The sequence below is a fragment of the Bufo bufo genome, chromosome 4 (assembly GCF_905171765.1).
Source record: "Bufo bufo chromosome 4, aBufBuf1.1, whole genome shotgun sequence".
NCBI lineage: Eukaryota > Metazoa > Chordata > Amphibia > Anura > Bufonidae > Bufo > Bufo bufo.
Window position 1 is genome coordinate 228,685,106 of NC_053392.1, and position 22,850 is coordinate 228,707,955.

Consider the following 22,850-nt stretch of genomic DNA (forward strand, 5'->3'; position numbering starts at 1 on the left):
GAAAATCGGAGGCCAAAAACCTACTGATCAGTCAGGAGGCAATCGCTCCCTAAATCAAGCAGGAGAAATAGAGAGATTTATGAAGAAAACAGCCGCTGCTGCTGGAAGCCGAGAATCCAAGATGGCGCCCGGCACCCCACGCTCTGGACACAAACAGTCTGCCGCCTGCAGAAAGGACCAGGTAGGAGATGATCCCAGTTAAGCGGAATGCTTGCCAATCTCCAGAGCTTTTCTAAAAGAAGCTCTTGCTGAAGCCCTGGGCCCCATAAGTGTAGATATTTCGTCTATAAAGGAAGACGTCAGACACATAGGGAGAAGAGTGGAGGTGCTGGAGGAAACGCAGGCCACAATCCTTCAACATCAAGATGAAGTGTACTCCAGCATGTCGCTAGCCCAGTGTCACCTTAATGCAGTATACACAGCCTTGGAGGACCAAGAGAATAGAAGCAGGCGTAATAACCTGCGCTTCAGGGGAGTGCCTGAGACCATTACAGCTGTGGATATCCCTGAAACAGTCATTCAGATATGCCTTAGGATTCTGGGCCCTGACTCGGCTCATGAGGTTCTAATTGAACGGGCGCACAGAGCCCTCAGACCAAAACCAAGGGAGAACGAGCCGCCCAGGGACATTATATGCAGATTTCTACACTTTCCTGTGAAAGAAGCTATTCTGGCAGGTACAAGGAACTCCAGTTCAATACAATGGGAGAACAACAACATCGCCATCTATCAAGATCTTTCACAATCAACCCTTAAAAAACGCAAAGCTTTAAAGCCACTTACAGACTGGCTAAGGCAAAAAAGAATCATCTATAGATGGACATTCCCCTTTGGTTTATCTTTTCTTCACGATGGTCGTCGCATCCAAGTCTCCTCATTTGCAGACCTAGACAAGACATACGACCTTCTCCAACTATCCCCACTACCTATTGATAATTGGGACATGGTCCAGAATCTGAATTCTCTTCCAGAACTACCCAAGACGATTCCCTGGGAGCCCCAATGCACCCCAAGGGCACAAAGAAACAACAGAAGAAGAGATTCCTTCTCCACTCCAAAACGCCTTGCCTTGTCGGATAACTAATTTGCCATACTTTCTCCATATATTTTTATTTTTAGTGTGACCAAGAAAATCACCAGATGAGACGTAACATTGCGGAGCCCCCATTTTATATTTTATATTTTATGCTTAAAGTTTTTGACTGCAAGCGAAGTGCTTGGTGTAGATTTGGGCCTGCTTTATTTCGGGCCTGCGTCTCCACTGAGTAACTTATGTAGAGACAGTAGGGGTTCCTCCTTGAGTGACCCCATCTGTTTGATAGCCTGGCTAGTCATGTCAGTATTTTACATTGACTCCGCACTGATAAGTTCTCATATACCTTTGACATATTAAGTTAAATCGAGAAAGTCAAATGAGTCACTTTACTTGCTTAAGTTCTGCTCAGCCACAAGGCTAAATACCAAGCTTACCATACATTCAGTACATATGTGCAATTCCTTACAAAGTTGGTAATGCAAAGCACTCAAAACTACCCGCCAATATCTTACAACAACCCACTTTATCGCTCCCTCTAAGCAATGTGTATGATTTATCCTATTTTAGATGGATCCCGTTTTAGTAGTATGGGAGTGACACGGATTTGTAGCTAAAACTGCATGATTTCCCGCTTGATGGCTCCTTGTGCGCTGGTGGGAGGGCTGGGCTCGCATTGCCCTCTGCCCGGCGCATGATGAGAAATCAGTGAGATCTCCTCCGTGAATTTTTCATTTGTTATAAGCTTAACCCAGACATATAGCTGAATACTAAGATCAGACCTTTCTCTACTCATATTTGAACCCCCACTTGCTATGGTGGTAATGCAGGACACATAAAGCTACCCACCAGTATCTCAAAAAACTCCACCACACTCTCTCCTTCAATTGCTAAATCTGTTTCTTCCATTCACACGCCATAGGTTTTACACTAGATTCCTTTCCAATGAAAAAATCATAGCAGTTGGCTATTGAATACGGTAAATTCTCCGATTGTAGCACTGATTTTGAGTTGACAACACCAATGTCTAAATATTCTGGTACAATTGGTCCTACAGAGGGTAGTGCTTTTGGGTACTTTACCCTTCCCCCCCCCACATGATGCCTAGGAAAAAAGGCACAACTGATATATTTTATCTGATATGGATGATGTTTATTCATCCCTTACCTTTACTCATTGTTATATTCTGTGTTTCTAATTGTTACTGTTTTGACAGGTACTATGAAAATTATCATATATTTATCCAAATGAACCTACAGATGTCCATACGGATTCAGGTCCCACAGCACGAGATTCACCCTCCCGCCTGGATGCCGGCGGGCTTCTCGCGTGGCCGCGCTCCCTCCTCCACTTTGCTCCTGTTCGGTCAGATTTTCTTTACTATTCCATACAGAGCCCCTCCCCCTTTTCTTGTTGAAACATGGCAGACTTCAAATTAGCCTCTTTCAACGTCAAGGGGATGAGGTCCCCCTCTAAGAGGTCCCAGATTTTCTCTCTTTTGCACAAGGAGAGGTGCTCTGTGATCTTTTTGCAGGAGACATATTACAAGCACGAGAGCTATCCTAACCTTTCCCACTCCAAATACCCGAGCTGGTATCATTGCGGTGCCGGGGGCGCGGCCTCGAGGGGAGTCAGCATTGGCTTTAGCAGGGGATTCCCCTTTCAATATAGGTCACATATACAAGATCCAGAAGGCCGATACCTAATCCTCATAGGCCAAATTGGGCAATCCACCTTCACCTTTGCTAACCTATACGCTCCGAATGTAGATCAAAACAACTGGCTCGCCCCTGTTCTTTCTCTTATAGAAAAACACAAAGAGGGATTCCTGATCATTGCAGGTGACCTGAATGTGGCCTTAAATCCCTCTTTAGACACTTCCTCTAAAAGATCCCCTCTACCAACTAAAGCCCTTAGTCTGATAAACACAAAACTTCATAACCTGGGAATCTTAGATATCTGGAGATGTCATAACCCGGATGCGATAGATTACTCCTTTTATTCCCCTGCTAACAAATCCTATAGTAGAATAGATTACATTTTAATTCCAAAAGAAAAATTACAATTCTGCTCATTCCCAAAAATCGGAAATATTACCATATCCGATCATGCCCCAATTTTCTGTGAAATCCGATCAGATCAAAAAACTAACAGGCAAACCAATTGGAGATTTAACGAATCCCTGTTAAATAATGCAAAGCAAACTACTCTTATCTCCTCATATCTTGAAGAATACTTTCTTATGAACGTAACGCCTGAGATTTCGCCCCAAACCCTCTGGGACGCTCATAAGGCATATGTTAGAGGAAGACTGATTAGCCTTTGCTCCTTCCTGAAAAGGGAATCAGAGAAGAAACTCAATGATCTATTATCTAAAATTCACCTAGCAGAAAAGGCTCATAAACGATCCATGTCAGATTCACAGCTAGCAGAACTCTCCTCCCTCAGAACCCAACTAAAAAACTTTTTAAATGTACGCTCAGCCAAACTTTTTCTCTCAATACAACAAAAAATCTTTGCCCATGGCAATAAAGCCTCCAGATACGTTATGAACCGCATCAAACAAAGGAGAAACTCCCGCTTTGTTCATTCCCTCAGGTCACAACAGGGTAACCTTTTATTCAAAACAGAAGATATAGCAGATCAATTTAGGATATTCTATAATTCCCTATATAATTTAACAATACCAAAACCCCTTGATCCCTCTATATCTAGAGAAACTGATATAAACTCTTTTCTTGATACAATTGACCTCCCAACCTAGAACAGCGGGAGTCCCTGGCTAGGCTTTTCACTATCCCGGAATTAGAAGCAGCCATTAAATCTACCCCCAAAGGTAAATGCCCTGGCCCAGATGGGCTACCTATATCATACTTTTCTGCCTTCAAAAACATACTTCTACCACATCTGCTCCCAGTCTGCAATTTGGCTTTGTCCAATAAGCCACTTTCCCATGATATGACTAGAGCCATTATAACTATAATACCTAAGGAGGGTAAAGATCATACATTATGTTCCAACTATTGTCCAATCTCCCTCCTTAATGTGGACCTTAAACTTATAGCCAAGATGCTAGCCACAAGATTACAAAGCTTTTTACCCAAGTTGATCCATCCAGACCAGGTAGGTTTTGTAAAGGGGAGGGAGGGAAAGGACAATACCACAAAAATTCTAGACTCCTTGTTCTATGCTTCCCATAACCATGTTCCCTTAGTTCTGATTGGCACGGACGCCGAGAAAGCATTTGACAGGGTAGACTGGCTATATATTAGACTAACTTTGTTGAAATTTCAACTCCCAGTGGCATATATTAATGCAATATTTGCGATGTACACCTGCTCTTCGGCGTCCGTGTCGGTCAATAACATACAATCATCTAGCTTCCCCATAAGAAACGGGACAAGACAAGGGTGCCCCTTTTCACCCCTCTTATTCGTGCTTGTGATGGAATCCCTTTTACAAGCCCTTAGGCAAAATAGCAATATTAAGGGTCTGAAAATAGGTTCTCGAGAATATAAATTAGCAGCATTCGCCGATGACCTACTGATCACCACTACCAATCCGCACAAATCCATGCCCGAGATCCTGTCGACACTTAACCTTTTTGGTTGCCTATCAAATTTTAAAATTAATCCTTCAAAGTCCCAGATCCTTCATATAGGCCTCTCGCCCACCAGTGTCTCATCCCTTAAAGTAAACTCTCCATTTAATTGGCATACCCAGCAATTAACGTACTTGGGGGTCAAACTTACCCCACACTTACATGACTTATTCCGATTAAATTACATGCCCCTTTTATCTGCTATGCAGACTCAGATGACTTCCTTAGACTCTCAATATCTTTCCTGGTTTGGTAGAAAAAACATTTTTATGTCCCTGATCATGCCCAAACTTACATACCTGATGCAAGTCCTTCCCATAGAATTACCCAAAACATATTTTGCCTCCCTTAATAAGTGCATTCGTAAGTTCATATGGCAAGGTAAAAGTTCTCGTATTTCCTTTGACACACTGACCAAACCCAAAGCTTCGGGTGGTATAAGTCTCCCTGATCCAGAGATTTATATGAACGCCATCCAACTTTCCAGAATTATAGATTTAATAAGGGAACCCAGTCACAAATCCTGGCCGGAGTTAGAGAATGCCCTTCTTCCATCCTCTATTAGGGCACTTATACTGGCAAATAAGCCATTACCTCAACCCAGCCGGTCTACCAACCCTATAACACGCAACACCCTAAAGGTCTGGAGGAAATTTACTTCCAACCCTGAGAGCCCCTCGCTCCCTTCCCCCCTCCTACTTATTAGAGACATCATCAATCTGGCACCCAAAGAACTAAAAGATAGTTGCCCCACACACATAAGAAACTCAACGATTCCTGTCTCACAACTAGTAGATAATGATGGCTGTGTTGTTTCGGATTCTGAAATAAACTCAAAATTGGGTTTACAGATTCGCAATCCAATACTACTGCATTTCCTCAAAACAGAGGTCCTCATCTATGCAAAACAAACCTCCCAGGTGAGTGAACTCAACTGGTTTGAGACTATGCTGGGCAACAAGATTTACCCATCCAAAACTATATCTAAGATATATAAACAGTTGAAATCTCCTCCCTCTCCCCCCAAACCAGCGATAGTAGGCATATGGGAAAGAGATTTACAGCGTAACTTATCACCCCAAGAGATTACTAAACTCTTATCATCCCCCCACAAGCTATCTAGGTGTATTCACATACAGGAGAATAGCTACAAAATCCTTATGAGGTGGTACAGGACCCCAGATATAACCTGTATGTATAGTACAACAGCTTCAGATACTTGTTGGAGATGCCATACATCGAAAGGCACATTTATGCACATCTGGTGGTCCTGTGAACTAATTGAGCCCTGGTGGCATAAAATCCTACAACTATGTAATAAGATATGTCAGACATCTTTCCCTTGTAAACCCGAAATAGTTCTCGTCTCCTTGGGAGTGGAGAAATTGGGACCATATAAAACATCTTTATTCCTGCTCCTACTATCAGCAGCTAGATTACTCTTACCCTTGCATTGGCTCTCTTCTGATATCCCCAGCATTGATCACTGGACCAATAAAGTTGACCAGATTTACAGATTGGAGGAGATCTCCCATTGGGAATCACATTCCAGACCCAAGTTCTTAAAAATTTGGTCCCCATGGAAAGAATATAGAGGATTCACATAGCTAACAACATACAGATTCCCATACTTCCCAAAGATTGCTCCCCCGTACCCTCTTAGAGAGATGGCAAAAGCCTTATCTGTTCCCCCCCCCCTCCTCTACATTTACTCTTACCCATACTTCTACACTATCCCTACACCGGAAATGTACCTCAGATCCATATCACTTTGCTTAACCTACATCATTCTGTTTGTTCAGAAACATACTTAAGCCTTTCAGTAACTAGTGCCTGTCATTGTTGGGCCATATAGCCCGCTTGTTACAAAAAAACCTGTGATGATTCTTTCGAATGTATACACTGCCTTCTTTTATGTCACATGTAGTTTTATTGTATTTTATCTTAAGCCTGTACCATGCTATGATAAAAAAAAAAAAAACAATAAAAATTGTTAATTTAAAAAAAATATATATATATATCTGACAATGCCCTGTTCCAGTGTTGGGTGACGTGAAGCCTGATTCTCTGCTATGACATGAAGCCTGATTCTCTGCTATGACTTGAAGCCTGATTCTCTGCTATGACATGAAGCCTGATTCTCTGCTATGGGACCTCTCTCCTCTGTCTGGGTGCCGGGGCCTAAAAATATCTGACAATGGCCTGTTCCAGTGGTGGGTGACATGAAGCCTGATTCTCTGCTATGGCATGAAGCCTGATTCTCTGCTATGGGACATCTCTCCTCTGTCTGGGTGCCGGGGCCTAAATATCTGACAATGGTCTGTTCCAGTGTTGGGTGACGTGAAGCCTGATTCTCTGCTATGACATGAAGCCTGATTCTCTGCTATGACTTGAAGCCTGATTCTCTGCTATGACATGAAGCCTGATTCTCTGCTATGGGACCTCTCTCCTCTGTCTGGGTGCCGGGGCGTAATTATATCTGACAATGGCCTATTCCAGTGGTGGGTGACATGAAGCCTGATTCTCTGCTATGATATGAAGCCTGATTCTCTGCTATGGGACATCTCTCCTCTGTCTGGGTGCCGGGGCCTAAAAATATCTGACAAATGCCTGTTCCAGTGTTGGGTGACATGAAGCCTGATTCTCTGCTATGACATGAAGCCTGATTCTCTGCTATGGGACCTCTCTCCTCTGTCTGGGTCCCGGGGCCTAAAAATATCTGACAATGGCCTGTTCCAATGGTGGGTGACATGAAGCCTGATTCTCTGCTATGACATGAAGCCTGATTCTCTGCTATGGGACATCTCTCCTCTGTCTGGGTGCCGGGGCCTAAATATCTGACAATGGCCTGTTCCAGTGGTGGGTGACATGAAGCCTGATTCTCTGCTATGACATGAAGCCTGATTCTCTGCTATGACTTGAAGCCTGATTCTCTGCTATGACATGAAGCCTGAATCTCTGCCATGAGACCTCTCTCCAATTGACATTGGTTAATTTTAATTTATTTTATTTTAATTTTAATTCATTTCCCTATCCACATTTGTTTGCAGGGGATTTACCTACATTTTGCTGCCTTTTGCAGCCCTCTAGCCCTTTCCTGGGCTATTTTACAGCCTTTTTAGTGCCGAAAAGTTCGGGTCCCCATTGACTTCAATGGGGTTCGGGTTCAGGGAGAAGTTCGGGTCGAGTTCGGATCCCGAACCCGAACATTTCCGGGAAGTTCGGCCGAACTTCTCGAACCCGAACATCCAGGTGTTCGCTCAACTCTAGTCTTGACCTTTTAACCCCTATACAGGGATCTGGACTCCACTACAGGGAAGCAAGCAGGCCACTGGCTATTTAAGAGTCATATGAGGCACAGGCATGTGCCCTGAAGGTGGAGAGAGCCATAATTGCTGGGAGGTCATATAGTGTTGTCTGATCATCTTTGTCTGATTTCTGCCTGTAGACTGTGTTGAGCATGTTCCATCCACCCTGACCTCTTTCATGTTATTATACTGACCCTGTTTCAATTGCTCTGGCCCTTAGCCTGGTTACTGGATCTAAATACCTTGACATGGTCACTGACTACAATTCCACCTCTCCCCTTTTGTGCCATTCTCCAGTGTTTTAACCCACTTTAGTAAGCTGTCATTGAATAGAGACCATTTCAAGAGGTTACAGTATGGTAGTTCACCTTCAGCAAAGACATAGGGGTGAAAAGGTGAAAACAGAAGGACTACCTAGATAATGCCCTTATGGATAGCCCTAGGCCAAATGCATTCAGTGACACAGTGGGACCACACCTTCTGCTTTACACACAGAAGTTTTGGCTGCTGGTATCTGTACACAGATCCCTGGCTCAACAATCACCAGATCTCATACCATGAGGTCTTTCATGCAGCTCTTTATATTTGCTCTTGGGGTGTTCCTACAAATGTGGGATTCTGGGGGTGTGACCCTCACGCTGACCTCTGACTCAGCTCATCTCTTGCCATATTTCTATATATGTCCCATAATAAATAGTGTGGCACATATCTATCAGGAAAGCAGTGTAGATTAACCTCTTAGAGAGGGATAAGTAACAGAAGGTGCCAAAGTATTAGACAACACATGCCGAAAAATGGCAAAGAGGGAGCACCCACCCAAACTACAAGAGGAGTGGTTTTCTGACTGGGGACATTCTCTTCACTATCAGTTATACCAAAGCAATCAGCATCTGAGAGTAGGTCATTAGCAGCACTCCAAAAAAACTCCAACAGGAGAAAACATAACAGGGGCCATGAACCAAAGAAAAAAAAAAAAAAGTTATTTGAACCACGATCTGCGATTTTTCCCCGCTTATGCTAGGTCTAGGCATGGCATGAGCGGGGAAGGGGACAGGCTGGCAGGCCCGTCTCATTCATCATTTTCTATGCCTGTTTTAGGCATAGAAAATTGTCTAAATGTAAGCAAGCAAGGAAGCTGTTTTACATACAGATCGGTGCCGGATACATCGGCGCCTCTACATAATTTCGGAGGATCCACTGCCAGCTATATGGGTTGTTAAGACCGCCGTCTTAAACGCTGGTCTTAATAAATAACCCCCTTATACTTTAGACTAGGTCTCTCCAACCCCAAATCAAGCTCATCATCATTGGTGGATCGTGAGAAAGATGTTTCCACCCAAAGTAAGACGAAATAACCAGAAAGTACATCCAGTATGACCGGAAGTGACATAAAGCGTAGTGTTGAGTGAGCACCAAAGTGCTCGTGTAGAACACTTTGCAATGCTCGGGTGTTCTACCGAGCACCCGAGCACAATGGAAGTTAATGGGAGAACCCCCGGACTCTAGTTTGGCTTAGGAGTCCCTGCTCTGACTCCATATATAGCTATGTCCATATACAGTATGGAGTCAGTGCTTGGGGACACCCCAGTGTATTTAAATCTAATTTAGCCTGTATTTCAGAAAAGTTTCTGCTGGGATTCAAACTCACAACCTTCTGTATTAGAGGCAAGGCACTTAGCCAATTACTTAAAAAAAATTAAAAAAATTAAAAATATTAGACTTCTACTGTACTGTACTTCTACTGAGACCTATACAGCAGAAGTCTCATAATTTATTTATTTTTGTGACTGACTATGCAGCTATATAGTGTAGCGGTTAAAGTTCTGGGCTGTGATGCAGAAGCTGTAAGTTTAAAATTTTTCAGAAATAGAGACTAAAATAAATTTAAACATATATACAGTACAGACCAAAAGTTTGGACACACCTTCTCATTCAAAGAGTTTTCTTTATTTTCATGACTATGAAGGCATCAAAACTATGAATTAACATATGTGGAATTATATACATAACAAACAAGTGTGAAACAACTGAAAATATGTCATATTCTAGGTTCTTCAAAGTAGCCACCTTTTGCTTTGATTACTGCTTTGCACACTCTTGGCATTCTCTTGATGAGCTTGATGAGGTAGTCCCCTGAAATGGTCTTCAAACAGTCTTGAAGGAGTTCCCAGAGATGCTTAGCACTTGTTGGCCCTTTTGCCTTCACTCTGCGGTCCAGCTCACCCCAAACCATCTCGATTGGGTTCAGGTCCGGTGACTGTGGAGGCCAGGTCATCTGGCGCAGCACCCCATCACTCTCCTTCATGGTCAAATAGCCCTTACTTTCAAAGTTTTCCCAATTTTTCGGCTGACTGACTGACCTTCATTTCTTAAAGTAATGATGGCCACTCGTTTTTCTTTACTTAGCTGATTTTTTCTTGCCATAATACAAATTCTAACAGTCTATTCAGTAGGACTATCAGCTGTGTATCCACCTGACTTCTCCTCAACGCCACTGATGGTCCCAACCCCATTTATAAGGCAAGAAATACCACTTATTAAACCTGACCATTTCAGGGGACTACCTCTTTAAGCTCATCAAGAGAATGCTAAGAGTGTGCAAAGCAGTAATCAAAGCAAAAGGTGGCTACTTTGAAGAACCTAGAATATGACATATTTTCAGTTGTTTTACACTTGTTTGTTATCTATATAATTCCACATGTGTTAATTCATAGTTTTGATGCCTTCAGTGTGAATCTACAATTTTCATAGTCATGAAAATAAAGAAAACTCTTTAAATGAGAAGGTGCGTCCAAACTTTTGGTCTGTACTGTATATATATATATATATATATATATATATAGTGTATATATATATATATATGTTTTTAGCCATAATATATTTACACATATTATTATATACTTAGAATATATATTATACTATATGTAATATTATGGCTAAAACATCAGTAGTAGTTTCCCACATACTGTGCATTCATATATATCAGAAGTATGATTATATACACTCACCTAAAGAATTATTAGGAACACCTGTTCTATTTCTCATTAATGCAATTATCTAGTCAACCAATCACATGGCAGTTGCTTCACTGCATGTAGGGTTGTGGTCCTGGTCAAGACAATCTCCTGAACTCCAAACTGAATGTCAGAATGGGAAAGAAAGGTGATTTAAGCAATTTTGAGCGTGGCATGGTTGTTGGTGCCAGACGGGCCGGTCTGAGTATTTCACAATCTGCTCAGTTACTGGGATTTTCACGCACAACCATTTCTAGGGTTTACAAAGAATGGTGTGAAAAGGGAAAAACATCCAGTATGCTGCAGTCCTGTGGGCAAAAATGCCTTGTGGATGCTAGAGGTCAGAGGAGAATGGGCCGACTGATTCAAGCTGATAGAAGAGCAACGTTAACTGAAATAACCACTCGTTACAACCGAGGTATGCAGCAAAGCATTTGTGAAGCCACAACACACACAACCTTGAGGCGGATGGGCTACAACAGCAGAAGACCCCACCGGGTACCACTCATCTCCACTACAAATAGGAAAAAGAGGCTACAATTTGCACGAGCTCACCAAAATCACGACTGTTGAAGACTGGAAAAATGTTGCCTGGTCTGATGAGTCTCGATTTCTGTTGAGACATTCAAATGGTAGAGTCCGAATTTGGCGAATTTGGCGTAAACAGAATGAGAACATGTATCCATCCTCTGATGGCTCCTTCCAGCAGGATAATGCACCATGTCACAAAGCTTGAATCATTTCAAATTGGTTTCTTGAACATGACAATGAGATCACTGTACTAAAATGGCCCCCACAGTCACCAGATCTCAACCCAATAGAGCATCTTTGGGATGTGGTGGAACGGGAGCTTTGTGCCCTGGATGTGCATCCCTCAAATCTCCATCAACTGCAAGATGCTATCCTAGCAATATGGGCCAACATTTCTAAAGAATGCTATCAGCACCTTGTTGAATCAATGGCACGTAGAATTAATGCAGTTCTGAAGTCAAAAGGGGGTCCAACACCGTATTAGTATGGTGTTCCTAATAATTCTTTAGGTGAGTGTATATAAAAATATATATATATATATATATATATATATATATATATACACACACATATATATATATATATATATATATATATATATATATTTTTTGTAATTACACATTTATTTTGGGCCATACATTTTTTACAATTACTAAAATAAAATTATATATATATATATATATATATATATATATATATGTTTTTAGCCGTAATATATTTACACATATTATTATATATTTAGAATATATATTATACTATATGTAATATTATGGCTAAAACATCAGTAGTAGTTTCCCACATACTGTGCATTCATATATATCAGAAGTATGATTATATATAAATATATATATATATATATATATTATTTTTTTTTTGTAATTACACATTTATTTTGTGCCATACATTTTTTACAATTACTAAAAAAAATTATATATATATATATATATATATATATATATATATATGTTTTTAGCCATAATATATTTACACATATTATATATTTAGAATATATAATATATTAATGAATTAATATTAATATTAAGGAAATATACAATATATGTAAATATATTATGACTAAAACATCAGTAGTAGTTTCCCACATACTATGCATTCATATATATCACAAAATAAATGTGTAATTACGAGAGAAAAAAAAAAAAATAATAATAATAATATATATATATATATATATTATTATTATTTATTTATTTTTTTCTCTCTCGTAATTACACATTTATTTTGTGATATATATGAATGCATAGTATGTGGGAAACTACTACTGATGTTTTAGTCATAATATATTTACATATATTGTATATTTCCTTAATATTAATATTAAACCGGTCGAGTGCCGGTTTTTCTTACTGAAGTTATATGTATTGTATATGTATTGTATATGTATTTTATTGCTTCCACCCAGTCTGTGTATCCTGGAAACTATATAACCCTGCTGTTTGTTAACATGACATGATTTCCCAGCAAATAAATCACACTGTCAAATCTCAAAAACAGTCACTCTTTATTCAGCACAAGGGCTGGAAAAACTAATTTACAGATTACTTACAGAAAATATCACTTTTTATTTTGAGGCGAAAGTATTCCTGTGACAAAGACACCACTCCCAAACATTAAAAACTCCATTCCATGGATGGCACACAGTGGTGAGGACTACAAAAAACATGTTCTTTATTGTGGGACTGAGGTCATCCAGGCTAAAAGAAACAATCAAGATCTTGTAAAAGCTGTTGTCCTACAAACTGGTGGGTATAATGGTTATCATATATTTGAAATGTCGGCAGGGCTGGACTGTCCATCTGGCAATTCTGGCAAATGCTAGATGAACCAGTATCCTCATTGAACCAATCTTCTCTTCCTCTACGACCTCCCCCAGAGCAGCACACAGGGCATTCTTTCCACTACACAGTTAATTAAAATCACTTACTGTAGTAGGCTGTGTAGTGGGTTCCAAATTGATAGAACGCAGGGCCAACACAAGTAGGCAGGACCAGCAATACCATATTTTGGCCCATTATGCCACCCTAACAGACCAAAATACCACTGTCCATCACAAACTACTGCCGCCAAGAACACAACATATATCCCCAAAAACTTCCACTGGCTGACCATGAGAAGGCCTCAGATGGCCCGCCCCTGGGCATCGGCACACCAGGAAATTTCCCTGTAAGGTTTATGGCCAATCCGCCCCTGATGTGCAGTGTCAAAAACCCATTATCCTGCCCCCCTGAGTCTGTAGGCCCCATCTCCTTGTCATCGAACACATGTGGGGGGTATTCAATCATCTTGCAGCAGTTTTTCTTTTCTTACTGCTCTAAGGTCCACAAGCTACTTAAGCACCTAACACCATAGCTTATCCACGTTCTTTATTCTGTAAGAGCAAAAGAGGGATCTGCTGACACAGCTGAATACAGTTAGAAATAGGAAACCTAAAACAAGCAACAGGCAGTAAGGGTTTCAGACCCTGCCCTCATAATTTAAGTAAATGCAGTACATTTACAGTACTAACTGTTGGTTTGGAAAATCCATCTTAATTACTTTCCAAAATTATTGGAATTGTATTGTATTCACTAATATCTTTTGCTCTTTAGGCAACTTAGAAAACAAGGGATTGTAACTCTAAAGTGGCACTTTTATAGGGACATATCAAAAGTTTAGATTGGATGAGCACTGACAGCCCCACTAATCTTTAGAACAAAGGGAGTTGCCTGAAAGGAAGAGAGATGGATTCAATAAAAAGTCTATGGGCCCGTCTCACTCCTGTCTCATGTAACGAGGAGAGAGAGTATGATATGCCCATGCTTATCTCTTATCGTTCGAGAGATCAGTGGAGTCTCACTGCTCACACCCCCCATCTAAACTTTTAATATGTCCCTACAACATATCAAAAGTTTGTTCAAAGTAAAGTGACACTTTTAAATATAATATTAGGTAATTTAAATTGAAAGGGGATTTCCCATCTCTAGGAAATTCCATGAATTTAATATGTTTATTCACTGTTTTTTCCCTGCATGCTTATATGGCTGTGCAGGGAATTGCAGAACAACTATCGCTATATAAAATGGGACAACTCCGTTAAAAGATGCAAGTTTGGAAAGTGTTATGAATTGTAATTTTTTTAATAACAGTCTTCTTTTTATTTAGGATTCAACACAGCAAAGGGAGATCTAGTAAGAGCCATTCTATATAACAAACCAGTGGATATTAAACTACATAGAGAGGCCATTAGGTTTCTCATGTTTCTTTTGATTTTTGCTACATTTACTGTTGTCTATACTGTAGCAGTGCTCAAAATGAATGGGGTAAGTATTTCTGTTTGAGCTGTGAAAGCAAAATATACACAATATATGTATCATATGATCATTATGACATTAGTCCTTGCTCTTAGTAAATGTGTTTGTGGGTGTGGGTGTCCGGATGGGTGCAGTAGTTATACTCACAGTTCTGAAGCTCCCTGAGTTGGCATGCAGTGACAAGAAGGGTGCTCTGGTTCTTCCCTTCTGGGAACACTCTGGTTCTTGGGATCCTCCTGTCTGATCTCATTTGAGATGCCCTTGATGTTAAAGATTTTACGGTGCCAAGCAGGGTCCTTGTTGTTGTGGCACCCGCACTTTGCGGTGCAAATGTAGTGTAGAAATAATTAGTCCAACTTAACAGCAAATGATTCTTTACTGAAAATTCAAAAGCAGACAATTCAGGACATGTCTTACTTGTTATGAACCAGCTGGTGTTACACATAAATGCAGTCTCCTTAGATGTTACAGGTCTCACAGCTACACAGATAATCATAGGCCAGAAAAAAAAGTGTCTCTTAGATTGTTTAAACAATCTTCTTTACTCAGCAGTTTACTAACTAGCTTGTACTTAGCTTCCACATGTGGGGTGTAATACTTTACTTTAGGTAATATTCTCTCTTGCAACCAGTAAGGGAGTTACCCTCCATGGCAGGCAAACTCTTCTGCTACATTATTTGACAGATTGCTTATCCACTCTTCCACTTTGGTATGTGGAGGTATATACAGATGCACCAAACTGTATTTTGGTGTGGCTCAGGCACTCGAGGCTTCTTCTGAAGATGGGTGCCATAGAGTCATATAACTCATTTGTAAACTGCTCACCTCTACAGGTCTTTCTCTTCACCTATCATCTGGTCTGCTTTAAAGATATTATGGCTCATTCCTGGGCGGATCCAAGTCCAGGATGAGCTAGCTTGTCAGCCTCTGTCAGCCTCACATCTTTGAGCTTCCTTTATCTCATTACACTCTCTGCATTACACTGACTGAACTAGTTAAAACTTGCTAAACTAGCTTAGACTGGCTTGAACTGCCATTAGAATGTTCTAACCTCTCCTTATAAGAGGGGTACATCAGCTCCATACAATGGTAGCGATGACATATGGCCGATAATTATCATGTGCTTACAGAAATACACATTAAATGCATACATGACATAACAATTATGTTTGTGCACTTTGCAGTATATGCAACTCTTGGAGCAGGATGCTGAAATTGCATTATACATTTATAGAGATTTTCCTAGGCACATCCGAGAAGCCTGGCTCATCTTTTCTCCTTATTTTTATTTTACTAGCAGAAGGATCCAGCTTCGCACGGGTATATTTCATCTATTTCATTTAATGTTTGTGTGCGTTGTTAAAAGATATCGACAGTATGCCCCATAACAGTGACTCTACAGTACCGCGCCACCTTAATAGTGAACTCCACACTATGCCCGCCCCTTTAACAGTGACCTCCACAGCAGCCTACCCCCTAAAAAGTAACATCCACGGTGAACGCCCCTTTAACAGTGACCTCCACAGTGCCCGCCCCTTTAACAGTGACCCCCACAGTGCCCGCCCCTTTAACAGTGACCTCCAAAGCGGCCTGCTTCCTTAACAGTAACATCCACAGTGAACACCCCTTTGACAGCGACCTCCACAGTGCCCGCCCCTATAACAGTGACCTCCACAGCAGCTGCCCCTTTAACAGTGGCCCCTGCTGCCTTAACAGTGACCTCCACAGCAGCCTGCCCCCTTAACAGTAAATTTCACGGTGAACGCCACTTTAACAGTGACCTCCTTTAACTAGTACGGCGCAGCGGGACGTGACTTACCGCCTAGCGCCGTACTATTACGGCACGACGAACCCCCGGCCCCCGGGCATAATCGCTCGGGAACCGGGCTGTGATGGCTGCTCTGCTGCCTCCCTGCAGCCCTGATCACTGCTATTGGCCGGATTCCACAGGCATGCACATCGCAGCTCCGGCTGCGATACAGAGCTGCAGGGAAGGGGGGGCTGGGGGTGTCATTTGGAGTTGACCAATGCTGAAGAAGTCAGCACCTGTCTCCTCCTAGATCAGTCAGGGGACACCAGTGTTTTGGGTCACCTGCCAGAGCTGGTATTGGCTGGAACAACGCTCCAGCCAATGGCAGCGCTATAGCTGCACAGGAAGAGGCAGAACTTCCCTGCATGCAGCCATTATAGCTGGTGACTGCATGCAGAGAGGTTCTGTGCCTTTCTGTGCTGCTTGTGGCTTGCTGGGACTTGTGGTGCACCACCACAGCGTTTTAACCCCTATCCTGCTGAAAAGAAGAAGAAATAAGAAAAGAAGAAAAAAGAACAACATCTGGAATAGCTGCACAGATTTTTTTTTTTCATTTGCAGCTGTTCCAGATTCCTAAACCACCCCCCGTCCCTGTTCCCTTCCTGCATGATCTGTGTGCGTGCGTGCTGCAGAGCACCGATCAGTAGTGTGCTCTGTAGCATCTGCACATTTTTTAGTTGTTTTTTTTTGAGTGAAAAAAGAGCTTCAGTTAGAGGTAGTTAGTTATATATATATATATATATATATATATATATATATATATATAATATATAGAAGAATAAACACACCGCAGCACATCCGTCTGCTGAAAAAATGGTGGGATCCTTTATTCACCCAAGCAGCGACGTTTCGGTCCGCTTGCTGGGACCATTTTCAAGCAATGCATCAAATACAATTGTGGGTTTTTATGTGGTCGTCTCAAATTAACATACATAAGTGATACTTAAACAAAATTGTAAAAATAAAGTACAGTACATTTTAAGTGGATACATCCGGGCATCATATCGAAGAGACAATGCAGTCAAATACATGAATACATATAACTCAGATACAGGAAGCCATCGGTACATAAAATATATACTTATTACACTAAAGTGATAATCAAAAGTGAATGATTGTCACCTGTATATGTGACGTTGTAGGAGGGCCAGGCATGGAATCGGGCAAGCTCAGATTACAGGTGGATACAGGATTCCGTACTGTGTCTCGTGGATGCGGCGTCCCGGAACTAGACTTGCGCATGTCCGTGACGTCGTTGAAAAAGCGGTCACGTGTTCACAGCGATGCATCACATGACCACCGCGTCATAGACAACATAGACAGGGCGCTTCAATGCCAGTACAAAACAATGTGTAAGGCCAAATATAATTCAGGATACTTAGCCCAGGATGCAAAGTTGGGTGAAGTGCAATCTAACGATGCACTATCATTCGAGTTATGCAAATGAGGGAGGAGGGGACAGCTACGGCTGGTGCCCTAACACTCCCTACATTAACCCTTAGCGGGCAAAAAGTTTCCAAAATTGACCATATTAAATGAAAAAAACGCATACAAAAAACGCATCAATGTGAATACAGAAGAAAATGCAGTGTAGTCCGGGATAAACCGCACGTATCCAGAGCATCTGTCCTCCTGCTGAGCTGGACCCTTCCATCCATAGGTCCTATATGTGAGATAAAATAGTGAATTAAAAAATTGTGAATTAAAAAATATATTATCCAAATATATTTCAAATAAAAACATAACAAATTTCTCATCAATGGGACCGACAAGGACATAAGAACGTGTGATCATATGAATAGCCATGGTTTGTACTCCACATTTAAGCCACCCGGCTTAATAGTTTGTAATTTAAAGATCCACTCGGATTCACGTTTTTTGAGCATTTTTATACGGTTACCTCCTGTGCGTGGCAATGGAACATGGTCTAGGTTCATAAACTTTAGATCACTTTCCCCATGCCCCATATTCGCAAAATGATGGGAGACTGGCAAATCCTTTCGCTTTTTTCGTATTGAAAAACGATGTTGATTAAAGCGGGATTTGAAGTCACATGTAGTCTCACCTACATATAAAAGCTTGCAGGGACACCATAGAACGTATATAACGTAACAAGAATCACAGGTTAAATAAAATTTAAGTGGATATGAAACACCAGTGTTCGGATGGATAAAATCACGTCCCTTCACCATGTACTTGCAATTTACGCAGTGAAGGCACGGATAACTACCACACTTTTTAGGAGCTAAAAATGACTGATGTGCACCCTTTTGTGAGCCTATGTCATTTTTGACAAGTTTATCTTTAAGATTGCTAGCTCTCTTGTATGACATTATAGGTCTGTTACAGAATTCAGGAATATTCTTGTGTTCAGTGCCTAAAATTGGCCAGTGTTTATTGATAATTTTACCTACTGTACATAAGTACTGGCTTCACAAAAGGTAGATACGAAGGGTATTTTTTGAGATTGATCCCTCTTAGTGCCATGAAATAGATCCCTGCTTTCTCTCTGGTTGATGCGGCTCAATTGTTGTTGTAGGACCGATGCTGGATAATGTCTCTGTCTGAAAGATTGTGTCATTCTTTCTAGAGTGTTGTCAAGCATGTTTGTGTCACTTACTATCCTCTTAACTCTAGTAAATTGGCTATACGGCAGTGACCGCACCATCGTCCGGGGATGAGCACTGTCATACCTCAGGACGGTGTTGCGGTCAGTGGGCTTCGTATAAACCTCAGTTTTTAACAATGTACCAATACATTGAACACTAACATCCAGAAAATGCAACTCACTAGTGGAAAATTCCAAAGTGAATTGTATATCCGGAACCAAGCTGTTCAAGTATGTGTGAAACATATGTAATTCAGCAACTGTGCCCGTCCAGATGACAAAAATATAGTCTATGTATCTATATAATATATACACATTTCATTTAGTGGCAGTTTAGGTTTTTGCACGAACGCACCATTTGCGTGCGTGCATTTTGCAGAACACTGAGCACTGATCAGTAGTGTCTGTTACTGATCGCGTCTGCTCAGTTTGCACTGCAAGTTTTTTTTTTGGTTGCAGAAAATACTTTTTTTGTGCAGAAGACTTTTTTGTGCAAAATATTTTTTTTTTACAACTTTTCTTCTAAATTAAAATTTATTACAATTGCAAGCCCCTGCACATGTGAAAACACTACATACACACCTCACACTAAACAAAGTTTTACACATTTCACACATCACACCCCAATAAAATAAAAACGGCCTGTCCATCCCGAGTGTACTCAACTGAAGAGGCATATGCCATTCTTGCCTCCGATACTGAGACTGCTAGAGTGTTTTTGCACTTTACCTCTAGACACCTGCTGTGCGCCCATACTGCACTTTACCTCTAGACACCTGCTGTGCGCCCATACAGCAGGCAACAAGCACATATGGGGTGTTTGCAAAAAGGAGAGAAAATAGGGAACATACACTGGAGTGCATTTTCTCCCTTAACCCCTTGTGAAAGTGAAAAATTGGGGTCTACTAGTAATTTTTCATTTTCACAAATGTGTGCTTTGAAATCCTTTCCCAACTATTTCTGTGTTCTGTGAGACACCTATTTGCTGAAAAGTACCCTTTCTACCACTTAAAATGTTCGTACAGGGGTGCTTTTTCCGAAATGGGGTCACTTCTTGGGGTTTTTCATTTCTGGGGACCTCAGGAATTTATTTAATGCGACATGGCACCTTGTGAAAGTGAAAAATGTGGGTGTAAAGCAACTTTTTCTGGAAAACATAAAAACTTTTCATTTTCACAATCAAGTGTTTCCTAATTCTGTGAAACGCCCGATGGGTCAAAGTGCTCACTACAGACCTTGAAAGATTCCTTGAGGGGTGTAGTTTCCGGATTGGGTTCACTTTTTGGGGGTTTCTACTCTAGGGGTACCTCAGGGTGTGTTCAATTGCAAGATGGCGTCATGGCGCCTGTGAATTATTCCGGTGAAATCTGCCTTCCAGAAGCCATTTGGTGATCCTTTCCTTCTGACCCCTGTGGTACGCCCAAATAGCAGTATACAAGCACATATGGGGTATTGCTGTAATCAGCAGAAATTGCGCAATAAATTAGGGCGTACATTTTTTACAGTTCCCCCTTGTGAAAGTGAAAAATTTGGGCCAAAATTGAATTTTTCTGGCAAAAAATTGAATTTTTCATTTCCACAGCCAATTCCATGAATCACCTTTAAGGAAAAATTTCTCACTACACATCTTGAAATATTCCTTGAGGGGTGTAGTTTTCAGAATAGGGTCAGTTTTTGGGGGTTTCCACTCTAGAGGTACCTCAGGGTGTCTTCATATGCAACATAGCTCCCAAAAGCCAATTCTGCAAAATATGTCCTCCAAAAGCCCTATGGCGCTACTTTGTTTTTGAACCATGCATCCATACATCATTTTTTGAGCACATATGGGGTGTTGGTGTATTCAGGGGGAAATGGGTAACAAAATGTGGGGTGAATTTTGTCCTGTTACCCCTTGTGAAAGTGAAAAATGTTGGTGTAAAAAAATAGCAATTTTTCATTTTCACAGCCAAGCGTTTCCTATTTCTGTGTAACGCCCGATGGGCCAAAGTGCTCACTACAGACCTTGAAATATTCCTTGAGGGGTGTAGTTTCCAGAATGGGGTAACTTTTTGGGTGTTTCCACTGTAGGGCCACCTTAGGGTGTCTTCATATACGTAATAGCTCCCAATTACCATTCCAGCTAAATCCGCTCTCCAAAAGCCATATGGTGCTCCTTCCACTGTAAAGCCTGCTGTGCGCCCATACATCAGTTTTTGAGCACACATGGGGTGTTTCTGTAAACTCCAGATTCAGGGTAATTGATTTAGCATTTTGTTTAGCTGTTTACCCTTGATGTGTTGCAGAAAAAATAGATAAAAATTTAAAATCTGCTATAAAAAGTGAAATTTTGAAATTTCATTTCCATTTTCCTTTAATTATTGTGGGGCACTTAAAGGGTTAACAAAGTTTGTAAAATCAGTTTTGAATAGCTTGAGGGGTTTTGTTTTTAAAATGGGGTGATTTATGGGTGGCTTCTAATATGTAAGCCCCAGAAAGTGACTTCATAACTGAACTGGTCCTGAAAAAATTGGGTTTTGCAAATGTTCTTAAAAATTTTAAGATTTGCTTCTAAACTTCTAAGTCTTCTAACGTCCCAAAAAAATAAAATAAAATTTTCAAAATGATCCAAACATTAAGTAGACATATGGGGAATCAAAGTAATTACTATTTTTGGCGGTATTACTCTCTTTTATAAAAGTAGAGAAATTTAAATTTGATACTTTTTCCAAATTTTTGGTAAATTTGGTATATTTTTATAAATAAATATAAATTTTGACTCATTTTTACCACTGTCATAAAGTAGAATATGTGACGAGAAAACAATCTCATAATGGCCTGTATAAGTAAAAGCGTTTTAAAGTTATTACCACATAAAGTGACACGTCAGATTTGCAAAAAATGGCCTGGGCAGGAAGGTGAAAACTGGCCCGGGGTTGAAAGGGTTAACAGTGACTTTCACAGCAGCCTGCTTCCTTAACAGTAACATCCACAGTGCCTGCCCCTTTAACAGTGACCTCCACAGTGCCTGCCCCTTTAACAGTGACCTCCACAGTGCTCGTCCCTTTAACAGTGATCTCTACAGCAGCTGCCCCTTTAATAGTTCACCTGCCCCTTTAACAGTAACCTCCACAGTGCCCGCCCCTTTAACAGTGACCTCCACAGTGTCCGCCCCTTTAACAGTGACTTCCATAGCAGCTGCCCCTTTAATATTCCCCCTGCCCCCTTAACAATGACCTCCACAGTGCCTGCCCCTTTTACAGTAAACTGCACAGCAGCTGCCCCTTTAATAGTGTTCCCTGTTCCCTTAACAGTGACATCCACAACAGCTGCCCCTTTAACAGTGGCCCCTGCCCCCTTAACAGTGACCTCCACAGCACCCTAACTCTTTAAGACTAGGGCTACATGTTGACATTTAGTCGCACCAATGTGGCCCAACAATTTTTATAATGATAGGCTATGGTGTCGCACTTCAACACGTGACATGCTGCGACTGCGACACGACAGTCGCAAAAAATCCATCCAAGAAGGATGCATGTAGCAGTGTAGTTGTGCCCTATGTGTCGAGCGATTTATTATTGTCGTGTAGCCCGAGACTAAAGAAAAATGGCTGGGTTGTTATGGAAACCTGGAGTAAAACTGTGTGTATGTGTAGACTAAG

General features: G+C 41.1%; 1 protein-coding gene across 2 annotated transcripts in view; it reads left to right on the top strand.

Moving 5' to 3' along the window:
* LOC120997972 (probable cation-transporting ATPase 13A4) overlaps positions 1-22,850 on the top strand; it is a 458,422-nt gene that overhangs the window by 157,911 nt on the left and 277,661 nt on the right. For both annotated transcript variants that reach the window (XM_040428359.1, XM_040428360.1), the window contains exons 10-11: positions 13,077-13,247; positions 14,647-14,804. In XM_040428359.1, coding sequence (XP_040284293.1) covers positions 13,077-13,247; positions 14,647-14,804 — 329 coding nt within the window. The remainder of the gene's footprint in view (positions 1-13,076; positions 13,248-14,646; positions 14,805-22,850) is intronic.